Here is a 21803-nt window from a genome sequence, read left to right on the forward strand (position 1 = left end):
GTCACCCCTTAATCTTCTCTTTGTTAAGCTAAATAGATTAAGCTTCTGAAATTACGAGGCATGGTCTGCAATGCATTAATCATTCTTGGAGCTCTTCCCTGAACCCTCTTCAATTTATCAGCATCCTTCTTGAACTGTGGGCACCAGAACTGGGCACCGTATTCCAGCAGCGGTCGCTACTAGAATACGGCCCTTGCTAAATCAGTGTGTATAGTAGGTTACATAGTCTATCCTAGTGGTTTTCAACCTGTGGTCCGTGGACCTGGGGGCCTGCAGACTACGTCTAAGACTTCCAAAGGGGTCTTCACTGCCATTTGACATTTTTAGGGGCCTGCCAATGAAGAAAGGTTGAAAACCGCAGGTCTGTCCCATTTGATGGATTTTGGTCACAGTGATTGTATTTACTTTTATAGACTTGAGTGTATGGGGAGAGATTTGCCCAAGCTCCTGAACTCCCCCACCATATGCGGGTAAATCCCAGCTCTGTAATTCCAATACATGGCATGAATGCATCCTGAATCCTGCATGCCATTGGCAGGCCTGGGGGACAGGGGGGCAGGTATAACACTGCATGTGGGGCAGGGAAAGGAAGCCGTTCCTTACATTGAATATGAGATGCTATGGCGGAAATGCGATACCCTCGGCAGAATGGAGTAGCCAGGCCTACATTGCTATAGGTGCATTTTTATAGTGCCTGTCCCTGACTCATTGATCCCAAGGCCAGCAGGGACCATGGTGATCATCTGGTTTGACCTCCTGGCTAGCGCAGGCCAGATACCTGCCCTACAATCATTCCTAGAGCAGAGCATTTAGAAAACATCCCATCTTGATTTTAAAACGGTCAGGGATGCAGAATCCACCCCCCCCCCCTTGGAAAATTGCTCCAATGGTTAATTACTCTGTTAAAAATGTACATTTGTCTGGCTTCAACTTCTAGCCATTGGATTGGGATCACCCTTCTCTGCTAGATTGAAGAGCATGATTAAATGTTTGTTCCCCATATAGATACTTATAGACAGCGATCAAGTCACACCGTAACCCTCTCTGTTAAACTAAATAGATTGAGCTCCTTGGGTCTCTCTCTCTCAGGCAGGTTTTCTAATCCTTTAGTCATTCCCATGGCTTTTCTCTGACCCCTCTTCGGTTTCTCAGCCCCGTTCTGGAGTTGTGGGCACCAGAACTGAATTCCAGCAGTGGTCACACCAGTGCCACATACGCCCATGCAATAACCTCTCTGCTCCTACTCAAGATTCCCCTGGTTAGGCATCTCAAGATCACATTAGCTGTTTTGGCCACAGCATCACATGGGGAGCTCATTGTTCAGCTGATTATTCACCCCCACCCCCAAATCTTTTTCAGAGTCGCTGCTTCCCAGGATGGAGTCCCCGATTGTGAAAGTCCGGCCTGCATTCTTCGTCCCCAGCTAGTCTGAGGCGCTCACTCTTGTTTCATTCAGTAGAAGACTTTGTATTTCAGATTGTTTTTCCCCAATTTTATTTTGCATAAAGTGCCACGGTCATCAGCAGAAAATACTTGACCCCCACTGCTCCTGGCACCCTGTGACAAGGCTCCATCCCTGGAGCATCGGGGGTGGGGGGGGGCTCACTCCCAGCAATGACAAATTTCAAAATCGGACATGTAGGCAAGTCTGAGATAGGAAATATTACAAACAGATTTCAAACACCTCCGGGGGGTGAGGGGAAGGGAAGTGTTTTTACTTTAAACATCGACTGTCATCTTCATTCCGCACCGGGAGGGGCGTGAAAGCAAAGGCCCCTATGTCTGTTGGGAGCATTGCCAGATTGCAAGGTGAAACCTCACACGGTTCCCACTGCAGCCTCATGGTTCTTTGGCCTCTGTAGCAACACTGGCCACGCCCTGGTACAGAGACCAAGGGACAAGTTTCTGTCCGGAATTACCCCCAAAGCCCCTGAGTTCATGCGTGTCTTTGGGGGTAGAGGAGGAAGGAGGAGGCTGGACAGCTCCACCCAAATAAATAGTGGTTCCAAAGAAGAAATACAACAAATACTAAAAATAAGCAGAGTCCGGTTCCAGTGAAAATGCATCAATCCTGACCCGAGGAATGCACTTTAACGTCCTCCCCTTCTGGAAGAAAATCCAGAGCGGTATGTTTAGTTTGGGGGGATTCCCCTCCAGTTTTAAATAAGAAACTCACTACTGAAAAACAGCTCCACAAATGGAAAGAGAAAGATAATGACAAATTAAATAAATCATCTTTACATGCACAATCGTCACATACCCGCTCGCAACGCTTTATACAGGGCTATTTACACAACAGCATATCCACCGGGGGACAGGGGACGTCGGGGAGGGTGGGGAGGATGGCGGTGGATGCTGGTTTAGCAGCAACTGGCGTGGATTTCGCCGACGGTCCCGATTTTAGGGTCACGGGGGATGGGGGGACTGGGTGACACGACCTAAGCTTCTATAGTCGTGGAATTGATCTTTTAATTAAAAAAAAGCAACAAGGCATTTGGGCCCATCCCCAGGTTAGTTACTGATACTCTCTCATATAAAAATATACATATAGCTATGATACAGTAGGGCTGCGTGTGTATATAAAGTGACTTTATTACCTGCCTATAAATCATGTATCTATGCACACAAGCGCCCCAGAGATGTGCAGGGCCCGGGAATGCCTTTGGGACGCTCGGGAAGGTCTGAGCCTGCTCATTGCTGTGAAGGGAGTCTTTGACCTGACGGTGACTTCTCTGGGATTGTGCCCTTGCTCGGCTGCGTTGACACACAAAGAAATGCCTGAGCTTGGCGGATATTTTGAATCTGATTTTTGTCCTGGTACAAATTGCAGGGAGTCAGGGCTGGAGCCCCCTGGGGTTTGCTGGAGGAGTCCCTGGCTGCCAGCGATTGCTCCCATCTTGAACAGGTGACTCGAACAGAGATGGCCTTTCCCCCAAGCATGCATTAGGTATTGGCGTTAATAGCTGTCAACACAATCAAAAGCATTGGAAACAGGCCCCTTCCCCATGCGCTGGAGCTCCTTTCGTCAGGGCTGAAGCTGCCTAGAGACACGTGCCGACTAGCTCAGGTAAAAACCAACCCCTTCTTATGGCCCAACATCTCAGGCCTCATGTATCCATCAGAAAGGGAACAGCAAAAGGCACCAGCCCCATTTCTTTGCAGGGCCCCTTTAAGGGGGAGCAAGAAGGAGTCCCTGAATGGCTTCCTGTCTCCCGTAAGGGCCAGATCCTGGGAGCAGAACTCCCGGGAGTCGGGGCTTTTAGGAACTCTGCCTTGGGGACGTTGTTAAAGGCCTCAGAGCTAACCTGGCTGTGACCCAGCTGAGCCCTGGTCGGTCCTAGCGCAGGGCACCCAGAAAAGGTTTCCAATGAGCCATAGTAGAAGAACTAGGTGCAGTCTCCCTGCGGGCTTACCGCTGCACCAAGAACTCCCCAGCCAGGCTGGTTATAAAACCTGACTGCAGCTGCAGCTACCATGGTGCTGAGCCCGGTGCCTGGGCATCAATTAACCAATTGGCACCGCACCAGGCACTGATATACCCCGGCAAAGCCACCTGTGCGCACCTGCAGCACCCCGAGCTCCCGCGAGAGGGCACCATGGCCTCCCCACCCAATGCAAGGCTGAGTGGGATGAGCCACCGGACCTCTGGAGGCACCTGACAGTTTTCACCAACAGGGCAGCGCCTCACAGGAAATCCTGAGGCGCGGGGTCTGGTAGCACCCCCGGGGTTTCCCTGCCCATAGCTCTGCGTGCATTTGTCAGCTACCTCGTTCCATGTCCTGAGCACGGCCTCCAGCCTGGCACCAACTCTGGTGCCCTCCCAACCACCCGCTCGTGGAGGAGAGACGTGAACGCTCATCCCTTGGGAATCTCTCATGGCTTCAGGCGTCAATAGGAGCCAAGCCGAGGGCAGGTAAAGCTGCAGCCTCAGGTGCTGGAGACGGAGGAGACCTATCAGACCTCCCAGCCTGTGCCCTGCCACGCAGGATTGTCCCCTGCACTCCAGTCCAGCTCCAAGTGACCCAAGCAACAGTTGCATGGTTGCTGCAGTATCGGAGCGCCTAGCCTCAGGGTTTCCCTGCAGCCAGGCCTGGACGTCAGTGCTCTGCTTGCAGGACGAAAAGCCTCCCAGTTCTGACAGTAATTCCCTCCGTGGCCTCAGGCAAGCGGCTTGCCTGCTCCCTGCCTCAGTTTCTCAATCTATAAAATGGGGTGGTAATATTGCCCTACTTCCTGGGGGGGGAGGGGCTGGGAAGAGTCATGGGTGCTGGTAGAGCATGCAAAATGCGAATTCGTAATGGTGATCCACAATCCACTGTGCCTTGCAGGAAGAGTGTCCCCAATATCCACACCCCTCCGCAGCCCATTCCAGTTACACCCCCCTGCTTATGGGGACACTCTCCTCTGGAACGGCCCAGAGCCATCAATCCTCCAGCCATTCTACCCCCCCAGCATCATCCCTGTGGCAGATCCTGCGCACCCCCTCCCTAGATCCTACCTGCAAACCCTCTTCAGAGCGGGCACGTGGCAGGGGCACTGCCAGGTAGGGCTGAATTAGCCAGGCTGGGGGCAAAGGAAGGGGGCTGGACCCAAGGCTGGAGAAGCCCCAGACAGCAAGAGAGTGGGATAGCACATCCCCCAATCCTGCAGCCAGACTAGCAATGGGACAGGTAAGCAAAGAGAGACACCAGGTGCCAAACCCACCCCTCATGTTTGGTGGGGTACAGGAGACTTTTCAAATGAGATTTAGTCAATGTAACATTGTGGAGCAAGACTCACAGGGACCCAGCGGGGATCAGGGAGTAAAGGGGTCCAGGGGTCACTCTCACCCTGACGGGACCTGCCAGATGAAGGGGGCAGGGAACTCACAAACGAAACCAGTAGCGCGCAGGCTTGCAGCACCTCTGCTGGTCAGCTCTGCCCTTCTCCCCCCAGCCCGCCAGCCAGCCCTGCCCCTCCCTCCGTCCCCTCCCAGCCAGCCAGCCAGCCCTGCCCCTCTCGCCCTCTCTCAGCTCCTCCATCCTCTCCCTTCCCCTGCTTACACCACACAACACTTAGGGGACCTGGCTGCTTTGAAAGACACTGGCAGCCACTGCCTGTTCAAACCTTTCTAGCCATGGCTCCTCAGTTCCCAAGGCCACGCCCAGGACAATCAAAGCATGCAGAGGCCAGTCATGCTATCAGTACCCTCCATCTACAGCCTGGGCCCAATTCCTCCACCCCCCCTACCCCCCCACGCACCTGGAGATTCCTTAGGAGGGGACATCAGCTACTTGTCCCCGTCCTGGGACAGAGGCCTCAGCCAGCGCCAAGTGCAGGCTGCAGAGGTCAGACAGGTACAAAAAGGAAGGATCCAGCGGGACTGGCACTATCAGACAGTACAACGCACCGGCTGGCCCAGTGTCTGGCAAGGAGGGGGCGGGAGGTTTTCTAAGCAAGACAGAGCTAGTTCGAAGGGAAGAACACACCTGTACAAATACATCACCGACCGAAGCTAAAGAGCGCGTCCGAGCATCCGTGCATATTTGAGATCCTCCCCATCGCTTTGGAATGCATCCCAAGTAGACCCGAAAGAAGAAGACATTAACAAGCCACGAACGTGGCACTGGGGGGCGGGGGGGGGGAGGAGGGAACCTACAGGCACTTATTGGCCTATTAAAAGGGAATCAAACTATTGGCCTTTGGCTGCTCCTTTTCTGTCTCTGACACAGACACCGGAGCTGAAGGCTGCCTCCCCCACGCTGCACACAGACACCCCTTGTTGTTGGCTCACGGAGCGGGGGGACAGCCAAGCCAGATTCCTTGTAAGTGGTTGGATGAGTCTGGCCTGGCTCGGGGGAGCTCTGGCCCAGGCGAGTCAGAGGAAAATCCCAGGCTCACTGCAAGCTGGTTTTTAAAGGTCATAGCAGGGAGAGGGCTGCGCTGCACACGAGGTTGGCGGGGAGGGGGGCAGTGGGTCCTTGGGGTGCCGAGCCAGTCACCGGTCCAGGACACGAGCCAAGTCCTCGCGGGTGCTGCCTTCGTTTTTGAGGTCGGCGAAGACCTGGGTGAAGTAGTGGGGGTCGGCGTTGATCCGGAGCATCTTGCCGCTCATGGCATTGATGATGCGCAGGCACCGGTCCCAGAAGGCATCCTTCGCTGCCTCCACCAGGAAGGGCTTGAGCGGGTAGGAGATCTCGTTGCCCATGTAGGAGTAGGACAGATAGAGGCAGGTGAGCAGCGCCGCCTGCAGGTTGTGCTCGCTGGAGACCGAGTCCCCGTCGATCACCTCCCGGCACAGCAGGTAGACGAAGACCACGTTGACCGGGGTGATGAAGGCCTGGTCCTGCCAGCCCTGCAGCAGCAGAGAGCGGTCCACGCTGCGCAGCCACAGGATGGGCTCCGTGGGTGACAGGTGCTTGAGGCGGTAGCACCGGCGGGAGAGAAATTCGCCCAGGCACTTGAGCAGCTCGCTGGTGGAGGCCTGGACGACCACGCGCCGTGGGGAGGCTGAGCTGCCCCCGCCCAGGCAGGCGCCCGGCTTGAGGGAGGAGACGGAGGTGGTGGAGATGCGCTTGGCGCTGAGCGGAGCCAGGGGCGCCCCGCCCCCATCGTAGCTGGCGAGGTTGGCGCAGGACAGCGACTTCTTGACGTTCTCGTGGTTGAGGAGGGCCACGTCCTTGGCATGGGGTGGGGGGTGGTTGTTATGGTGGGCGGGCCCCTTCCCCCCGCCCCGGGAGCCCTTCTTCTTGGTGGAGGCCACCAGCCGCTTCCAGGTCAAGGCCGGGATGAACATGGAGTGGCGCTTGAGGGTCTTGTCCGCCTTCTGCCCGCTGCCCTTGGCGCTCGGCACGCCCGGGTAGTGCGCCAGCGAGCCGGAGGAGCCCTCTTCGTACAGGCTGGCCTTCCGGGAGCCCGGCGAGACGGACAGCACGGTGCCCATGCTGAGGGAGGCAGGCAGAGGGACGAGCCAGCAGGGAGGGAGCCAGGCAGTTAAAGGAAGGGGGCTGCAAGTGCAAATCCCTGCATGCAGCTAATTAGCAACCCTGCATGCCTGCAACTGATGCACCGTCTGGCAGGGAGGCCATTCCCCAGCAGCCTGGCAGGGCAGCCGGCTGCCTGCGATGTGGAGGCACCGCTAATTAGCAGCGTTGCATGGCAGCCCTGTCCTGTGCCTGCAATTAACAGCCTGGCACGCGTGCACTTAATTAGCAGTCTTGCGGAGCGCTTCCGTGCAGGCAATTAAGGCTCAGTCTTGCATGGCCAGCCCGGGCAGGCGAGGCAGCAGCAGGCTCGAGCCCAGCCGCCAGGAGGATGCTGCCAGCCGCGCCGAGCTCCATCTAATCCAATCGCCGGCCAGGCCCGCTGGCGGGGGGCGGGCTGCTGCGCAGGTTCGCGTCCCGCCGCCGGGAGCCAGGCAGGGAGCCGGGCGAGCCCCTGGGCCGGAGGGCTCAGGGCTGCTCCCGGATCGCCGGCGGCTGCAGCCCCCGGGCCATGGGCTGGGACGAGGACGGATCCGGGCTGGCACCGGCCGCAGGGAGCCGGCGGCTGCTGCTGGCGATGGCGCTTCCTCGCCTGGCTACCTGGGCGGCAGCCTCGCCCCCCCCCGATCTAGAGGCTCCGGGCGGGGCCCCCCCTCTCTGCACTCAGAGCCCCCCCCCGCTGCGGAGGTGGCTGGAGGGGGGGGGGCAGGCGGCGACCCCCCCTCCCGCCGCGATCTCGGGTCCCCCCCACGGGGAGATACTCGGGAGCCGGTCCAGGGAAGATGCGCCAGCGGATCTCCTGCCGGGGGGGGTCACTGGGCCGCCCGGAGCATCGGCCCCCGGCCGGGCGCTGCAGCAAAGCCCGATCCCGGGGCGGGGTGAATCCGTGAATCCTCGTCTCTCCCGGGGGGTCCAGCAACAAACCTCTTCCTGCCCCCCCCCAGGCGCGGCTCTCTGCGGGGCCCGGCCCGGTGCGGCGCTGCCCGGGGAGACCTGCAGCATCTGAGCCGCCGGAATCGCGGGAGGAGGAGGGAGCGAGGGATGGTCCTTAGCAGCCACGTCCCCCCGCAGGCATCCTCGCCCAGTGGGGCAGGCAGGGAGCCGGGCTGTGTGGGGCTCGTGCTCCCCCTATGGCTGGGCCGCTGGAATAGACTTCACCGGGCAGACAGACAGACAGACAGGCAGGGGCCCCTCTTCCCCCGGACACGCCAAGGCCGCCGCCCCAGGAGATGGGGGGGGGGTTTGAATCCAGGCTGGGTAGAACGGCTTCCGGCAGGGGCAATTGGGGTACCCGCCAATATGCCCCCCTTGGCCAGCAGCCCTAGGCAATCTTCCCCTTTCCCAGGCTGCACCCCCAAGCGGGCTCTACCAGGCACTGGGGGGTGCGAAGACCTGCAACCTGGGGGGGGGCAAGTGGCAATGGAGTGGGGGGGCCATGGGGGTGGCGTTCCCCACAGGGTTTGACATGCTGCCCGATCTGTCAATGGGGGATCCTGCTGGCAGCAAGGGGATATCAGGTCTGCAGGGCATGAGGGGGTGAGGCTGGGAACGGGCCAGGAGTGAGGGGTGCAAACGAGCCAGCAGGGCCCGGTGTTGAGTCACTGCCCCTTGTGTGTCCTCTCAGCCGCCCCCCCCCGGGGTTGGAGGGGACCAGCGCTGCCAGCGTCACAGGAGAGGGGGCTCTTTGCCTTCCCAGCTTGGCCAGATTGCCCCCCACACTCCCCTCAAAGTTTTGGAGGAATGCAGCTTTCCCTGGGCTGGGCTTACCCAGCCCCCTGTGCCCTGGGAAGTGGTTGGGGTGGGGAAGGGGCTTAAAGGCCAGAGGATTTACCATCGCAGATTGGGCAAGCTAGGCCCGGGATCCTGTCTCTGTCCAAGGTTTGGAGGAGCCTCGTGTGCTCTGTGGGGGAGGGACGCACCCCTGCAGCGAGCGGACACCCTGAGTCATGAGCCCCAGTTGCTGCTTTCAAGGAGCCCAGAGGAGTTTTGGGGGAGGGGAAGAGGGAGCAGAAAGAGCCCAGAAGCTCACAGCAACTCTGCTCCCTCTGCCTGTCCTGTGAGAGATGGTCTGTCTGCTCCTCCCCACCTCCCTCCATCTCTGCAAGGCCAGGCCTGGGAAGGGAGAGGGGAGTGAAGAACCCTGAGAGATGCTGGAGGAGCAGGAGCACACGGAGGGGGAGGGCAGAGGGCAGATTGGGGGCTGGGAATGCATAATTAGTTGCTGGGCTCTGGGGGCACAGATGTGGGGTAGAACTGGTGTGGGGCTTGGGGGTTGGGACAAAGTAGGAATGTTCTTAATGTTTTCTCTGAACACTGTGTGTGCCTCAGTTTACCTATGTATTACTCAAGTATCTAGGTGGTGTATCTAGGCAGTGGGATAAGGGTAGCTGATTCTTGCAGAGGAGGGGGACCCAGCCATCAGTTGCCAGGCTACAGAGTGTTGGCAGTTCTCTGCAGCCAGTCAGCAATCACACCTGCCCTCTAGAGGTCACTGCAACAATCACACACCTTTATCCCACCACCTAGATACTTGAGTACCACACAGGGGAAACTGAGCCACACACAGTATTCAGAGAAAACATTAACAACATTCCCACTTCGTCACATGGGTGCATAATGAATTGATTGGCTGTGGGGTAGGCAGAAGGGGCAAAAATAAATTAATTAGAAGGGGGGAGGACTCTGCAACATCAGGCATTCCCTGAGAGAGAGAATGGTGAGTGGGGCCAGAACCTCCCTGCTCTGTACGTGTGGAAGCGTTGGCAGCCCTGTGGCTTCCTCCCCACAGCAACGCACATGGCGTGTGGGTAGTTCCAAAATCAAGAGATCCAAAAAACAGCACCATGATCTTTAAACAGCTCTCCTTATCGGGGGTCAGGCTCCTGAGTTCTGGGTCTGACTCCTGATATTTGAATTGTGAAGTGGGCCATACTGCACTCTATGGTTAATAGCATCAAAGGGAATCTCAGTTTCTCCCCTGCCCCCACCCGAAGCACTGATCAGTGTGTGAGCTCCCTTCTCAATCAGGCAGGAGGGCTTTGCATCTGTCTTCACGGCAGAGGATGTGAGGGCGATTCCCACACCTGAGCCATTCTATTTAGGTGACAAATCTGATTATTGTCCCCGACTGAGGTGTCAACAGAAAAGGTTTTGGAACAAATTGAGAAATTAAACAATAATAAGTCCCCAGGACCAGTTGGTATTCACCCGAGTTCTGAAGGAATTCAAATGTGAAATTGCCAAACTACTAACTCGGTACCAGATGACTGGCGGATAGCTAATGTGATGCCGATTGTTTAAAAAGGTTCTAGAGGCAATCCTGGCAATTACAGGCTGGTAAACCTAACTTCAATGCCAGGCAAACTGGTTGAAACTATAGTAAAGAACAGAATTATCAGACACATAGATGAATGTGATTTGTTGGGGAAGAGTCAACACGACTTTTGTAAAGGGAACTCACGCCTCACCAATCTATTAGAATTCTTTTAGGGTGTCAACAAACATGTGGACAAGGGTGATTCAGATGATACAGTGTACTTGAACTTTCAAAAAGCCTTTGACAAGTCCCTCAACAAAGGCTCTTAGCCAAAGTAAGCAGTCATCGAATAAGAGAGAAGGTCCTCTCCTGGATCAGTAACTGGTTAAAAGTCAGGGAACAAAGGGCAGGAATAAATGGTCAGTTTTCAAAGTAGAGAGCGATAAATAGCAGGGTCCCCCAGGGGTCTGTCCTGGGACCAGGGCTGTTCAACATATTCATAAATGGTCCAGGAAAAGGGGTAAACAGTGAGGTGGCAAAGTTTGCAGATGACATAAAATTATTCAAGATAGTTAAGTCCACAGCAGGCTGCAGAGAGTCAGAAAAGGTTCTCAAAAAACTGGGTGACTAGGCAAGAAAATGGCAGATGAAAATCAATGTTGATAAAGGCAAAGTAATGCACCCTGGAAAACATAATCCCAACTCTACATATAAAATGATGGGGTCTAAATTAGCTGTTACCAATCAAGAAAGAGATCTTGGAGTCATTGTGCGTAGTTCTCTGAAAACATCTGCTCAGTGTGCTGTGGTAGTCAAAACAGAGAACAGAATGTTAGGAACCCTTAGGACAGGGATAGATAATAAGACAGTAAATATCATGTTGCCTCTATATAAATCCATGGTACACCCACATCTGGAATACAGCGTGCAGTTCTGGTCACCCCATCTCAAAAAGATATATTGGATTTGGAAAAGGTACAGAGAAGGGCAGCAAAAATGCTTAAAGGTGTAGAACAGCTTCTATATGAGGAGAGACTGAAAAGAGTGGGACTGTTCTGCTTAGAAAAGAGCCGACTAAGGGGGGATCTGATAGACGTCTATACAGTCATGACTGATGCAGAGACAGTGAATAAGGAAGTTTCAGAGTATCAGCCGTGTTAGTCTGTATTTGCAAAAAGAACAGGAGGACTTGTGGCACCTTAGAGACTCACAAATTTATTTGAGCATAAGCTTTCGTGAGCTACAGCTCACTTCCACTGAAGGCATCCGATGAAGTGAGCTGTAGGTCACGAAAGCTTATGCTCAAATAAATTTGTGAGTCTCTAAGGTGCCACAAGTCCTCCTTTTCTTTTTGTGAATAAGGAAGCGTTATTTACCCCTTCACAAAGCACAAGAACTAGGGGTCACCCAATGAATTAATAGGCAGCAGGTTTAAAACAAACATAAGGAAGTATTTCTTCACACAATGCACAGTCATCCTGTGGATCTCGTTGCCAGGGCATGTTGTGAAAGCCAAGACTACAACAGGGTTAAAAAAAGAATTAGGTAAGTTCACACAAAGGACAGGTCCATCAATGGCTATTAGCTAAGACAGTCATGGACACAACCCCATGCTCTGGGTGTCCCTAAAGCTCGGACTGCTGGAAGCTGGGACTGGATGACAGGGGATAGATCACTCAATAGATTGCCCTGTTCTGTTCATTCTCTCTGAAGCCCCTGACACTGGCCACTGCCAGAGACAGGGCACTGGGGCTAAATGAACCACTGGTCTGACCCACTCTGGCTGTTCTTATGTGGCACACTGAGCAAACTGATCCAGTGTGGGGCCTGCCAGGCTCACTGCTGGAGCCAGTATCCCCGCAGGGCCACTTTCCCACTCTGCCCCCACCCCCAAAAGCAGGGAGCCAGGGAAACTGCCTAGTGGGGGTGCTGAGCAGGGGACCCATTGTGGAGTGCTGGGGTCCCTCAATGAAAGCTGCTGCTGGAAGATGCTCGTCCTTAGGGCAGGAGCAGCCAGGTGGGCTGTGGGCGGGGCTAGGGTGGCAAAGGGTGGAATGCCAGAAAAGGGGTGTGGCCTGAAACTGCCTGATCCATGCCCCCAGGTTTGGGGCCTCTGTTAAGATCCAGTGTGAAGATGAGTAAAGGGCATTCTGCTCAGGTTATTCCCCGTACCTCCCTCTCGGATAGGGGCCCATCCACTGGTGCACAGCAGGGGTGCCCTGTCAAGGGTCACGTCCGCACCGTGCCAGGAGCCTGCGCCTGGTTTGCATGAAATGGGGCAGGTCGTGGCCTCCAGCCCCAGGACACTCCCGTGCACGCCATGGTGCTGTGTGAGCCTCACGTCCGGTGAACTTCAGTGGGAGAGTTGTCAGGGCAGAGTCAGCTCTGAGTCAGGGCTGCCGAAGCAGGAGCGCTTCACCAAGGCAGCTCTAGGTGAGCACCACTGATGCATCCACACAATGCCCTTTAACCCGCTGCTGTCTGTCGGTGCTGGGCACTCTTCACTGGTCAGTTCCAGAGGCCGTCAGACTTGGGGCTGGACGGACAAGCCACTGGGGAGGGGCTAAAGGGGGGAGGGTTGATGGGGAAAAAAACAGCAATTAACATTTTTGTCTAACCTCAGTAAGAATAGGCTCCTGCCTGCTGCTAGCTTTCTATTCTGGGGCAGCCTTTGTGGAAACGAAGGAGAGGAGGGGAAGCTGCCAGCACAAACACCAGAATAAATTTCTTACAGAGCACAGAAATAGAGCCCCGAGCAAACGGCGGGACGGAACCTGGGGCTCAGCGCTAGGGGTGAGCGGTACCTGGTGTCTAGTGGAAGCCGTGCAAGGAGGAGAAGTGGAGGGGGCTAATTCTTCATTCTCTGACCCCCAGGGTGGCAGCTGGGACTCCCCTGAAGTCAACGGTGGGATGTGGATGTGTCAGAATGGAGAATCGGGCCCCGATGCAGCTGCCCATTCTGCACTGATCAGCAGGGCTAACATCCTCTTTCCAGGCCTGCCACCAGAGGAGGACATACTCCCTGACACTTGAGCAGCGGGTCTGGTCCCATCCAGCAGGGGGCAGCGGTAGACGCACACACGTATGTTGTAGAGATGGTACGCTACACGCAGCCCCATGCAGCTCCGGCTGGAACAAGAAACCCCAGGCTGGAGGGTGCAGTTCTAACTTGTGCTGACTTCAGGGGGTGACTCGCCGACTTACGAACAGACAGGTTCAGCCTCCTCAGAGCCAGCCGGCCGGTGGCACTGCACAATCGATTCCCAAGGGCTGGGGTGTGCACCAATAACGCTGCCTCTAGCAGTGAACGCTCATTACCCAATGGGAGGCAAGCAGTGGTGACATACTAGGGCCCAGCACCCAGGCTCACCATGGGGGCCTAGTATGCCAGTCACAAATCCATGAAATACCAGACGGGACTGGGCTTAGTGGATAGAGCACTGACATGGGACTCGGGAGACCTGGGTTCTATGCCCTGCTCTACCCTGGACCTGCTGCAAGTGACAGCCCCGCTCTCTGCCTCAGTTTCCCCATCTGTAAAGAGAGGCTAATGATGCTTCTCTTCTCAGTCACCCAACCTCCCTCATGCTCTGCAGTGTCCAGGCCAAGCCTCCACAGTTCTGCCTGGCTGTAGGGTTTCTCTGTACATGTGCTACATGGAAACAGGCTGGTTTCTTGCCCCCCATTTGCATGGCAGGGCAGGGTTCAGAATGGTCCAAGTTTGGGTGGGTTGGGGAATGGATCGGTCCTGAGCTGCAGAACCCTCCCAGCTCCCATCAGCATAGAGAAGCCTGGATCTGAGCCCTAGAGAACCATGGTCCACACTGTGCAGCTCGGGGTCTGATCCCTTCCCCCTCCCCGTGTTAGCTGGTCGGGGGGGCTGGCCCAAGCTTGGCTTGGCTCACTGGAAGCTAATGGCCGGTAAGAGGAGAGAACCAGCTTTGCCTCCCTGTGTGGAAACAAGCCCTGAAGACCTCCCTCTCCTCTCAAGGATGGCAGGCCGTGTTCTTTTCCCTCCCATGTGTGTGCGTGGAGATAAAAGCGCAGAGGTGGTGCCCACCTGCGGCGTGACTGGCCAAGTGCATGTGCTGGGAACTACAGGCCAATCAGCCTCACCTCAGTCCCTGGAAAAATCATGGAGCAGGTCCTCAAAGAATCAATCCTGAAGCACTTAGAGGAGAGGAAAGTGATCAGGAACAGTCAGCATGGATTCACCAAGGGAAGGTCATGCCTGACTAATCTAATCGCCTTTTATGATGAGATTACTGGTTCGGTGGATGAAGGGAAAGCAGTGGATGTATTGTTTCTTGACTTTAGCAAAGCTTTTGACACGGTCTCCCACAGCATTCTTGTCAGCAAGTTAAGGAAGTATGGGCTGGATGAATGCACTATAGGGTGGGTAGAAAGCTGGCTAGATTGTCGGGCTCAACGGGTAGTGATCAATGGCTCCATGTCTAGTTGGCAGCCGGTGTCAAGTGGAGTGCCCCAGGGGTCGGTCCTGGGGCCCGTTTTGTTCAATATCTTCATAAATGATCTGGAGGATGGTGTGGATTGCACTCTCAGCAAATTTGCGGATGATACTAAACTGGGAGGAGTGGTAGATACGCTGGAGGGGAGGGATAGGATACAGAAGGACCTAGACAAATTGGAGGATTGGGCCAAAAGAAATCTAATGAGGTTCAATAAGGATAAGTGCAGGGTCCTGCACTTAGGATGGAAGAATCCAATGCACCGCTACAGACTAGGGACCGAATGGCTCGGCAGCAGTTCTGCGGAAAAGGACCTAGGGGTGACAGTGGACGAGAAGCTGGATATGAGTCAGCAGTGTGCCCTTGTTGCCAAGAAGGCCAATGGCATTTTGGGATGTATAAGTAGGGGCATAGCGAGCAGATCGAGGGACGTGATCGTTCCCCTCTATTCGACACTGGTGAGGCCTCATCTGGAGTACTGTGTCCAGTTTTGGGCCCCACACTACAAGAAGGATGTGGATAAATTGGAAAGAGTACAGCGAAGGGCAACAAAAATGATTAGGGGTCTAGAGCACATGACTTATGAGGAGAGGCTGAGGGAGCTGGGATTGTTTAGTCTGCAGAAGAGAAGAATGAGGGGGGATTTGATAGCTGCTTTCAACTACCTGAAAGGGGGTTTCAAAGAGGATGGCTCTAGACTGTTCTCAATGGTAGCAGATGACAGAACGAGGAGTAATGGTCTCAAGTTGCAATGGGGGAGGTTTAGATTGGATATTAGGAAAAACTTTTTCACTAAGAGGGTGGTGAAACACTGGAATGCGTTACCTAGGGAGGTGGTAGAATCTCCTTCCTTAGAGGTTTTTAAGGTCAGGCTTGACAAAGCCCTGGCTAGGATGATTTAACTGGGACTTGGTCCTGCTTTGAGCAGGGGGTTGGACTAGACGACCTTCTGGGGTCCCTTCCAACCCTGATATTCTATGATTCTATGATTCTAGGCAGAGATGGTCCCATGCGGATGGGTGCGTGCTCGGGGCACCCTCGTGCATCAAGGAGGTACCACAGCTGGATCAGCAGGCTGACTGGTTGGAGTGATGAGCTGTGGGGGGAGAAGCATCCCTGGGGAGGGGAAAAGGGGCAGCCACCAACTGGGGGAAATCTCAGGCCACAGCAGCACCTTGCAGAGGAATAAGGGAAATTCCAGTTCTGGGGGAGCAGCGCAGGGACAGAGACAGAGCAGAGACCGTGCAGAATCCCGGGAGAAAATCTCTGCTTCGGAGATGGGTTAACAACAACCACGGGACCGGCCCAGCTGGGACGGGCAAGTCTCTGGCCTGCTCTTTGCTTCACCCTCTGGCGCCTCTCACTGAGCATGTTGCCAGCTCCTCTCGGGGATGGGCAAATGCTTTGGCAGAGAGGGTGGGGCGTGAAGGTGACACGGTCACCTGGTGGGTGAGGCAATATCAGTAATAGATGTTGGGCCAATAAAAGCTAGGAGCTCACCCCGCTTATGTGTCTAATATACTGGGACTGACATGGCTACACCAACGCTGCCTGGTGACATCGGGGGTTGGAGTCCCAGAGTCCCTGCCTTGGGCTCTGCCATTCAGCCCTGGCCCCTAGGCACAGGACAGCGAAGCAGAGCTGAAGGGTTGGGTCCCCAACAGAGTGGCACTCCCCGTGGTTGCACGACCCTGAGAGCAGCATCAGAGGACGGAGGCGAACAGCTTCGAGATCCAGGGCATTGGTCCGGCCGTGACTGGGGTGTCAGCGGTGGTTGCAGACTGCGAGCCCTGGTATAACACGCTCTCGACAGTTCATCCCAACCACAGAGACTCATCCCTCCTCTGCGCCCTTCCTGGTACCAGAGGCCAGCCAGCACAGGGGCCCAGCATGGCCCCGCGGGAGATGAGTCCTTGCAAGCAGCGTCACTCCCAGCAGCTCTTCCTGCAGGCTCCTCAAGGCTGGGAGGCAGCTGGGAGACATGAGGTTGCAAAAAGGGGGTGGCCCTAGGAGGCCCTGAGGAAGGAGGAGGCCGCTTGGGAAGCCCTGTGCGTTGTGGCTGGGTGGGACCCCCCAGCTGGAAGTTTTTGATTTTCCATTTGGGGGCGTTTGGGCAACAATCGGAGCCTGGAGCCAAGGGGAAAAGAGGAATTTGGGGTGGTTGATACTCCTCAGGCTGGGGACAAAGCCAGTGTCTCCCAGGGAGAACATGCCCCTTCCAAGGGCGGGAGATTGATAAACCCACCAGAACTAGGAGAGCAAGAGAATCCTGCCTGCTCCCATCAGGCCTGCCCAGGAGAGACACCGCCCCCCCGCACCGTCACTCCCTCCCGGGACACCTAGCAGGAGTGACCGGCCCCTCTAGTGCAAATCTGTCCAGAGGCTGGCTTGGTGCCCCCTCGATCGCAGCTTTTTGGCCCTCACTTCCTTCTGCTCTGAGCTCCAGGCTGCTGCTTCCAGGCCCGGGGGGACGAGCACAAGGAGAGAGCGTCATGGCAGGAGCAGACACCCAAGTCATGGAGCACCCCATAACTCCTGCTGCTGCCAAGAGAGACGCTCCTCCCCCCCATGGCCATCCCAGTGATGCTGCTGGCTGGGGCCCCATGGGACGGCATCCTGAACTTGGGGCCTCTGTGCTATACACTCACCCCCACCTCCCAGGGCAAAGCACAGCCGGTGGGCGTCAGCTCATAGCCTAGGGTAGGGCTGTTTGTGGTGCTGGGTGCCATAAAAAACAGTCCTCCTCCCACCCCCCCAAAAAACACCCCTGCCCTGTGTAATGTGTCTGAGCAGGGCTGGAGCCAAAAACCTTGGCGCCACCTGCTGGTCATTTGAGTTTAGTGCATAGCAGACAGCCGAACTCATAAAAGCCATTTGCAAATGGGGCAGGATAGGGGCGCTGCTGTTACTTCTAGTGAAGGTTGTCGGGAGGGGGTGGGGGAGTTGGCTTGTGTTCACATGAAAAGTATCCGCTTCCCTGTGGTGACTGAGGAACGATCAGGATCTACAGGAAGCTGAAACCCCGAGGAGGGGATTCTGAGTCAAAGCTCCGGCGTTGGGTTGGGTTTTGGTGCCCATTTAACTCAAACCCCCAACAACCGCTTGGGAGAGAACTCCTCTTTGTAAAAGATGGCCCCTCGCTGAGCCGGCACCCAGTCAAGGCCTGCAGTTTTCTAAGGAGTCCTCCAGCAGAAACTGATGTAAAGACCTCAGAGCTCTACTAGCTCTGAGGTTAAAAGAAAAAAAATCTAGTTTTTGAAAGGCCCCCAGAGGCATGAATCTTGGTGGTTTGGGTTTCCCTTTGCAGGTCATTTTAGAGATGAGCAGAGTTAGGAACCTTTATGCACCCAGATAAATCCCCATCCCTGCCCCCCATAAATCAGGGCATCGGGTCACACAGGGCTAGTGAGCATAAGCCACCAGACACACACACGCAAATGTGGGCACACAGAAGCATGCACACATGTTGCATACAGGCTGCCACACCCTCATGTGTATACAGGGATATGGACTGGAATGCCCCACAAACTGAGATCTGCCTTTCCGGCTGTGCTTGTGGACACATGCAAGCACATCTGCGAGGGGCGAGGGCACACAACTGCAAGCACACTTACACACACATACACAACTACAGAGTCACACACAGGTACACCATGTACATGTACACCGTGCTCCTAAGCACCAACAGGCCTCCTGCCACAGTGAGGTGGGTGCTGAAACCTACCCATGGGCCTGCACAAACTCACACGAGCGGCTGGAACAAAGAAAGAGGCCTGGTTTCCCCCTTCAATGCTTTGGTTCCTCCACTCTCCCTCTCTCCTCTAGGATCCCACTTTCTTATTCTCCATCTCCAACCCTTCCCTCTACTCCCCTGCCCTTTCCCTGTTCTGTTTATCCCTCATCTCCTCTTCCTTCCCTCCTCTTCCACTCCAGTCTCTTTCCTCAGGCCTGGGCCCTTGTCACAGGGAAATCGAGGCTGACCTACAGCACATTAGGCTAATGTAGGTGGTGGTACTCTCCCAAGCTCCTCCCACCATCAAAGCTCCTCCCACTTGACACCAACATGCTCCAATACTATGGCAATGGGCAGATGCCATCATGGGCACAGCTAAACATCTAGACCCCATAGCAGAGTGATCCCAGATCTCAGAGAGGGCATCACCCAGGTGCCAACCCCAGCCTAAGCCAGGAGAGAGAGACTATGATTAAAACCATTCTCTGCCCTCTCCATTTCTGCCCCCAACCATCCTCTGAGACTCTCATCATTCTCACGCTCCCCTCCCCTCATCTCCCAGCCATCCTCTTGGGACAGGGGTTGGAGCGTGCAGCCCCTCCGGCTGCAGGTGATCAGTGCCCACCTGGGCAGATGGAGAAGTGAATCATATCCAGGTGTTACCCTCCAAACACGGCTGAGCTGACACCCCCACCCCTCCTTGCCCCCCCACCCCCAGTCTCTAGCTTCTATCCAAGGCCATCACTGCCATGCTTGGGTTCATCTCCAATGGGATGGGGCCCTTCGGCATCCAGAAGAAATGGGATCCATAATGGAATCATGGCTGGGCTTGGAAAACCCAGATCCCAACCAATCCTACCTCTGGATGGTGCTGTGTCCCTCACCACACCCCCCCATCACCACCTAGCTTCCTTCAGGCTCATGTCCATCTACTCAAGCACCTATCCCCAGCTCCCTAAGTCAGATGTGCCCAGCACCCTGGCCTCGGTGCCTGTAGAGATGAAAGGGTTAATCTCAGGAGGGAGTTCCCAAGCTGCTCCTCTTCCTAGGCAGGGTACCCTCTCCTCCTCCTCCTCTTTGGTTGCCATGGAAACAGAGTGGGGAGCCAGGCAGTGGGGGCGGCACTGAGCTCTGTCCTCCCCCAGCATGTTCATGTTCCGCAGTGATGAGATCAATAATTCACAAACGCCTCGGCGCCAGGGAAGCCTCAGATGCCTCCGGCCTCCAGATCTGGCCCCCAGCTCTGGGAGCCCATTGTCCGAGGGTAGAGAGCAAAGGAGAAGGGGAGTGGAGGGGAGGGGGCTGAGAGATGCAGGGGGCATGGGATCAAGCCCGCAGGGGGTCGGATGGGCCAGGGGACAGGCATGGGCTGCAGATCTCCCCAGCACTGGCTCAGGGCCGTGCTAGGTCCGAGGTGACTGGAAATTAGGATTGGTTGATGGCTTCTGTGAAATGGGTCTTAGCCCATTGCCAGGGCACATGCTCACATGTGCAACGGATGAGCCCTCCTGTTGGCAATCTTAGCAGAGAGGCCAAGGACTGAATGGGCTACCATGACTGACCTCTCCCACCACCCATCCAGATGGTCCCTGTGGGTCTGCAGTGAGGCAGGCACATTGTGGGAGCAGCCCTCTCCCCACCTGTATCTCCTCTGAAGTCTCACACCCTTCCTGGGGTGGTGTCACGGCATCCCCGGGCGTTGCTCTGGAACTACTCCATACAAAGCCAGTCAGGACTCTGGGGGAGCCTCCTCTCCAGGGCAAAAAGCTTACACAGCTTCCACCTTCCTGGGTCTGACCTTGGAGCATTCAGCATCCTCTTCCAAACCGTGCGCTTCCCACAGCCAGTCCGCACAGGCAGGGGTCCTGGGGAAGCCAGAGGGTCCTGCACCCCAATTCCACAGTCAGACATGACTCTCAGCTAGCCAGTAAAACAGAAGGTTTATTAGACGACAGGAACACAGTCTAAAACAGAGCTTGTAGGTACAGAGACCAGGAACCCTCAGTCAGGTCCATCTTTGGGGGGGGGGGCAGGCAGGGAGGCCAGAGCCCAATCTGGCCCTCCCTCCATTTCCCCAGCCAGCTCCAAACTGAAACTCTCCAGCCCCTCCTCTCGCCTTTGTCTCTTTCCCGGGCCAGGAGGCAACCTGATCTCTTTGTTCTCCAACACCTTCAGTCGGCACCTTTGCAGAGGAGGGGCCCAGGCCATCAGTTGCCAGGAGACAGAGTAGGCCATTCTCTGTATAGGTTGCAAAGTAGCAGCCGTGTTAGTCTGTATTCGCAAAAAGAAAAGGAGTACTTGTGGCACCTTAGAGACTAACAAATTTATTTGAGCATAAGCTTTCGTGAGCTACAGCTCACTTCATCGGATGCATTTACTCTGTATAGACACCATCACACTGGCCCTGTTGGGCTCTGCAACAATTACACACCTTATCCCCCCACCTAGATACTTAAGAAATGCAGAGGGGAAACTGAAGTACCCGCACAGTATTCAGAGAAAGCATAAAGAACATTCCCACTTCATCCCAGGTGGGCTGACTCCAGCTAATAGAGGGGATGCACTAGAGAGGTGTCAAACAAGGCAGGGTACGGAGAGAGTAGGTCAGAAGCTGAACCTCAGCTGGTCAGTCAGGACAGCTTGATCCTCTCCTGCTACACGCTCAAGGGGACACAAAAGCAATCAATACATGTCACAATTAAAGCTGGGATTAGCCACTGGAACTCATGGCCACAAGATATCATGGACGTTAAGAGCATAGAAGCATTCCCAAAAGGCCTTTCTCTATATCATGAGCCCCATGCTTCAGGGCACAAGTCTGGGGATAGGAAGAGATCTCCCCCAGGGGTATTTTACTGCATGTCTGTCCAAGCTGGGAGTTCCCAGCTCTTGCCTCCAAAGCAGCTGGTATCATTCATGGCCAGAGACTGGCTACCGGACCAGCTGGATCAGCATGGTGATTTCTACATTCCCCCTCTTCCACTGCTGCTCACGTCTCTCTTCCTTTGCAGGGGCAGCTGCCCTAGGGCCTGCACATTTGGGACCCCCAAGCGAGATGATCCCCCTTAACCCCTCACTATCCAAGGGTATCCTCCCACATGTCTAGGGTCTCCCCTGCATTTGGGTTGGAGTCACACCTGCTCTGGTGTGGGAGGGAATCTAGGTGCGGAGACGGGATGCAGCCAGGAGTGGGGGGGCATCGGGAGAAGTTGTTTTTTTCACGAGCCCCCCATCAAATCTAGGGTCAGCTCAGTCCTCTGTGGGTCTGGAGCATGTGGCTGCTACCAGTGTGTGCTGTCTGCAGGCTCCAGGCTGGGTCTGGCCTGGGAATGTTCACTAATGGCTAAGACTCTCTGCTTGGAACAGAAGGGCACAGAGCGGCT

The 21803-nt window shown here is 55.5% G+C and overlaps 1 protein-coding gene across 1 annotated transcript; it reads right to left on the bottom strand.

Moving 5' to 3' along the window:
* Positions 1-1112: 1112 nt before the first annotated feature.
* LOC119851674 (cyclin-dependent kinase 5 activator 1-like) lies at positions 1113-8063 on the bottom strand. Its single transcript, XM_038391892.2, has 2 exons — positions 5242-8063; positions 1113-2106 (listed from the first exon to the last, which is right to left on the bottom strand). Exon 1 carries the CDS (start codon positions 6920-6922, stop codon positions 5978-5980), a length of 945 nt encoding a protein of 314 aa, XP_038247820.1. The 5' UTR covers positions 6923-8063; the 3' UTR covers positions 1113-2106; positions 5242-5977.
* Positions 8064-21803: the final 13740 nt, after the last annotated feature.

Source organism: Dermochelys coriacea, chromosome 2 (genome assembly GCF_009764565.3).
Source record: "Dermochelys coriacea isolate rDerCor1 chromosome 2, rDerCor1.pri.v4, whole genome shotgun sequence".
NCBI classification, from domain to species: domain Eukaryota; kingdom Metazoa; phylum Chordata; order Testudines; family Dermochelyidae; genus Dermochelys; species Dermochelys coriacea.

What these genes read in the sequence shown, in the direction of transcription:
- LOC119851674 (XM_038391892.2), bottom strand. Translation starts at nt 6,922, where the DNA reads ATGGGCACCGTGCTGTCCGTCTCGCCGGGCTCCCGGAAGGCCAGCCTG.